Source organism: Thamnophis elegans, chromosome 3 (assembly GCF_009769535.1).
Source record: "Thamnophis elegans isolate rThaEle1 chromosome 3, rThaEle1.pri, whole genome shotgun sequence".
Classification (NCBI taxonomy): Eukaryota; Metazoa; Chordata; class Lepidosauria; order Squamata; family Colubridae; genus Thamnophis; species Thamnophis elegans.
Genome location: NC_045543.1, coordinates 122,998,130 through 123,002,897, shown reverse-complemented (window position 1 = coordinate 123,002,897; position 4,768 = coordinate 122,998,130). Strand labels below are relative to the sequence as shown.

At 37.9% G+C, this 4,768-nt stretch overlaps 1 protein-coding gene across 1 annotated transcript; it reads left to right on the top strand.

Annotated features, from left to right (window-relative positions):
- Nucleotides 1-1,930: 1,930 nt before the first annotated feature.
- On the top strand, nt 1,931-2,688 carry HSPB3 (heat shock protein family B (small) member 3). The gene has a single exon (XM_032214763.1). It carries the CDS (start codon nt 1,993-1,995, stop codon nt 2,437-2,439), a length of 447 nt encoding a protein of 148 aa, XP_032070654.1. The 5' UTR covers nt 1,931-1,992; the 3' UTR covers nt 2,440-2,688.
- Nucleotides 2,689-4,768: the final 2,080 nt, after the last annotated feature.

The window sequence follows — 4,768 nt, the reverse complement described above, 5'->3', positions numbered from 1 at the left end:
TAAGCACATCAGTTCTCAGATATACATTAACTTAGTTTTTGTCAAGCTTCTATAATTATCTGGGAGAATGGTACCATTGCTTTAATAGTAGCATTAACTTTAATGCATAGGTTCCGTGAAGCCTAAGCATATTTCTTTCAGGTTTTCATACAAGCCAGCAAAAAATGAAACTACTTAAACAAGTAGCAGAGAAGTGTTGCATTTTTATTTGCACAATGCCTGAAGTACTTCTTGTGAATAATACAAAACACAAGGATGCATGAGGAATTGGAAGACAGGAACAGAGAAAGCAGCAAAGATGATGAGAAGCTAAATTTTATGAAGAATGGTTAAAAGGATCGTTGTGTATGTTTAGCCAAAGAAGCAGTGGTGGGATCATTTTTTTTTTATTACTAGTTCTGTGGGTGTGGCTGGGTGGGCGTGGCATGGCTTGGTGGGTGTGGCAGGGGAAGGATACTGTAAAATCTCCATTCCCTCCAGATCAGCTGGAAGTCGGGAGGCAGATAATAGATGAGGGTGGGCCCAGTCAGAGGTAGTATTTGCTGGTTCTCTGAACTACTCAAAATTTCCACTATCGGTTCTCCAGAACTGGTCAGAACCTGCTGAATACCACTGCAAAGATGACAAGACAAAGGGAAACACCATAGTTGTCTTCCAATACCTGAGGAATTGTCACAGAGAGAAGAGTATGGATTTATTCACAATGCTTTGGGGTAGTCTAAGAATTAATAGATTGAAGCTTTACAGAGAGATCCAAAGTCAAAATGAATAATTTCCTGACCATGAACACTACTAAGGAACGTAACAGCTTCCTAGAGTCTTGGGTTAGGGTTAGGGTCTCAAAGCATCCTATTAGTGCTCAAATGAAGCTTCGCCACCCCATTGGAACACAAATGAAGATTCATCACCTCAAAGTTCCCCATCATCACTCAGAAACTTTTCACCCAGAGACTAGAAGCTTCGTTTGCACATCAATGGGGTGCTTTGGGGTGGCAAAATTGTGCTGCTTCAAAGAGCCCCATCTGCATACAAATGTCAGGCCTGCAGCCATATTCCTTGCTGACAACAAACACTTTTCACCTGGAGACTGGAAGCTTCTGGGGATCTCACATGACTTCAGGCTCCTATCCACTTTTGCAGAGAATGGGTGCCTTAACTGCCATGAGATCAAGGCCCTCAGAGGCTTCCAGTCTGCGCGAAATGTATTTGCATGCCAATGGGACACTTGAAGCAATGCAATTTTGCTGCCCCAAAGCCTCCCATCAGAGTGCAAATGTTTTTCTGCGCCAAGACTGGAAGCTTTTGGAGGAAACACACCAAGGCTGTCCGCCACTCCAGAAGTGGCAGACAGTCTCAGTGAGTCAGAGAGAGCTGGGCACACTCGTCCTGCTCTCCCTCTGTTCTCACTGCTCCACTTTTAGAGTGCTGGGAGGAAGCAAAGAGAGGCTGGAGAGGAGACAGCTTGCTAGATCTTCACAAGGTGAGTCTCCACAGGCAGGCCCAGTGGAGGGGCGGAATAGTCAGTGCAAATGTTGCAGTGTCTCTGCAGTCGTTCGTAAGGATGAACGACTGCCATGGTGCTGCAACATTTGTAACCTCGGGACTATGTTGTAAGTACTTGGGGAGATGGTTATGTCACAACTTTGAACAGTCACTAAGTGAACTGTTGTGATTTGGATATTACATGTATAAGTATAATTATGTATCTCTGAAACAACAACAGTAATACAACTTGAATGATATCTGCTGAAAATAAAAATCTCTGCAACAGCTACAGCTTCTATAATTAGAACTCAATTGTCAACATTTCCAAAGATGTAGTGTATGGCAGGGTTTTTAGTCACACCCAGAAAAGTGATAAGCTCTGACAGAGCTAAAAATATGAAGCTGCCTGAGCTGATCAACTAGTAGGCAAGAGGAGAAACAGCTCAAAAGACGGCATTATCTCAGGAGCCTGTTGTGTTCAAAGAGATTATCAGCACTATCTCCTCAATGGAAAAAGTTGTTCTACGCCACCGGGTGGAAACTCCAATACGGTATCAGGAGCATTTTCCTGATCAAGATTTGGAAGCCTGCAAATTAAACCACTCCTTGTTTGCATTGCCAAGTCCAGCATGGCCAGTGCAGATAAGGAACATTGGTGCATCCAAGAGAGCGGCTGAAACAGAGCAGGGAAGCACAGATGAAGCAACCCCCAGATTTCAAGCCTTACTAGATGTAGTGCAGTTTCGTCCTGAAGATGTCATAATACAAGTCTTTGAAGGATGGCTCCTAATCAAAGCTCAGCATGGACCCAGGATGGATGAACAGGGCTTTGTAGCAAGAAGTTTCACTCGGCAATATAAACTGCCAGATGGCGTTGAAATGAAAGATCTGAGTGCTCTCTTCTGTCACGATGGCATTTTGGTTATTGAAACTAAGACATTTGGCGGTAAATAAATTCTTGACTGTTTTGTTACGGGTGAGACAATCATATTCCTCCTTCTGATGTTGAGCATGCGTATTTGGAGTTAAAGCAAGCTTTTACATATTTTTATTCAGTTTGTTCAGGGGGGGACCATTTTAGGAGCTTGTTTGTGTGACGTGAGAGACAATATTTTTCTCCTTACAGCTGCATGTATACAGTCAGACATGCTTAATAATTTTGACAAAATAGAAAAAGTTTAAAAGGAAACAAGGCAGATGTAAAATGATATATAAGATCTACAAAAGAGAATGAAAATGGAAGGCTGCATTTAAGGTCTCAAAGCTTTATACTGAAGGAAAAAGTTACAATTTAATTAATTTAATTTAATTTAATGGTCTGCTGTATAGGTTTTGCTGTAAAGCTGTTCATACTCTTGAAGAGACATGGCTGCCAATCTAAACAATGTTAAACAGTCCCAAATATAGACAAATACTTATTATTTATTGCATGTAACAATTTAACTTCAAAGAATTATTGTTTCTGCCAAAGATTTTTTTTGTCTATGTTTCTTTAAATACTTGAGTATTCTGCTTTGGTAGATAACAGCTGTTTAAATCTGACTGCCTTTTTTCAAGCATAGTTATTATGATAAGTATGATTGCCATTCTAAGTATAGTCAAAGAATTCAGAAAAAGATCCAAGCTAAATACAGGCTTTTATTAGAGGCATATTTGGAGACTCTGAAAGAAAGATAAATTAACAGCAACTTTGTTCTATGTTTTAAATATTTTCAAAAGACCAAGGATCTAGAAATTCTGATCGAAGAGTTCTGTTAACACCAGCTATAGTTTCTGTTAGATAATTTCTTGGGAGAGTGAAAAGGGGGGGGGGGACTTTTTAAGAGCCCTGAAATCCACAGATCCTTCTCCTAGAGATGATCAGTATGGATACAGGCTGACTGGAAATTTATTTTAAATGAGCAATGTCAGCAATCTGATTGTTCATTAAAATCCTCCTGCCATTTCCACTTAGTTCCATGGCTTATATTTCAATGACATGATGAACCAATAGGTATAACTTTTACCATATGAGTATCCATTGGCTGGGCTTGGCCAAAAGAAAGTTGAATTTCCTTTTCCTTAAGAACCATTTTGTATACCTTCCCCACTTATACATTTACAGATGATATTCTAGATGTGTACTTAGGATGACAGCTGCATATTTAGACTGTAGGATACCACACAAGAAAAGAAATCACACTGCTGTATTGAACAAAAACAAGCCCAAATCAATATGGAAAATGGCTCCTCCTCCTCTTGCTCCTCTTTCTCATCTCCTTTATATTAATATAATCTTTACATGTTTTGTTTCTAAATCTGCTTTTAAAAATAATATATGGCTACTTGGACACACTTAGATGTATAATGTGCTAATAAATATTAATTATTATAACATATGTAATATTATTGGAAAAAATATGCAGAATTTATGTTTAGAAATAAGGGTTGTATTTCTGAATTTTGCCAAGGGCAAAACTGCTACATAGTCAGCAATGCTTTTGTAATTAAATGATGTATTTGTTTACAAACATGTCCAGCTTCTAAGACTCTGAATGATAGTAAGGTAGTTATTGACAAAACAAGAAATATATTGTATGATTTATAGTTAGGTTGTTCTTCTGATTTCACTATGTCTAATGTTTTGCTGATATTTTATTTCTATATTCTATTTGCTATACATTATGATTATTTCTATAATTTGTTAAATCTCACTGTATTGGATTGATCTCAAAATATTTTAAATATTTTAAAAGAACATATCAAAGTATAAATACTACATGTGACAAGTTTGTAATCTGTTAAGGTACAGAGATATAAGAGATGTGCGAAAATCTACTAATATTGTTTATGAACAGAACTGAGATTATGTTATATTACCATGTCACTGCATGATATATATTTATTTACCAAATTTATTATAATCCCCTTCTTCATAGTGCCTCATGGTATTTCAGAAACCAGGTATCTTAGAGTGATAATCAGCACTCTGATTTGCATTCAGAAGCAACAGAACACAAATATTATGATGGTTTGCCCATAACTGCGTGGGCTGTTTATTTCAAAGTAGCTGCAGCTTCCATGTAGTTTTCAAGGACAGCCCTAAGTAGATTGCATTGCAATAGTCCATCCACAAGATAACCAAACATGAGTAATTGTCCTGAGTCCTTCTAGATCAGAAACATCACAGTTGCCATCTGATGTAATGCGGCACAGAAATATACTTTTGAAGTGGCTTGTTAAATTTCTTCAACTGCTTTGGGCATAAATAAAATCCACATTTCATTAAATAAATTAAAAGAAG

Bases quoted from the DNA above. Each gene is read 5' to 3' on its own strand.
- HSPB3 (XM_032214763.1), top strand. From the start codon at position 1,993: ATGGAAAAAGTTGTTCTACGCCACCGGGTGGAAACTCCAATACGGTAT.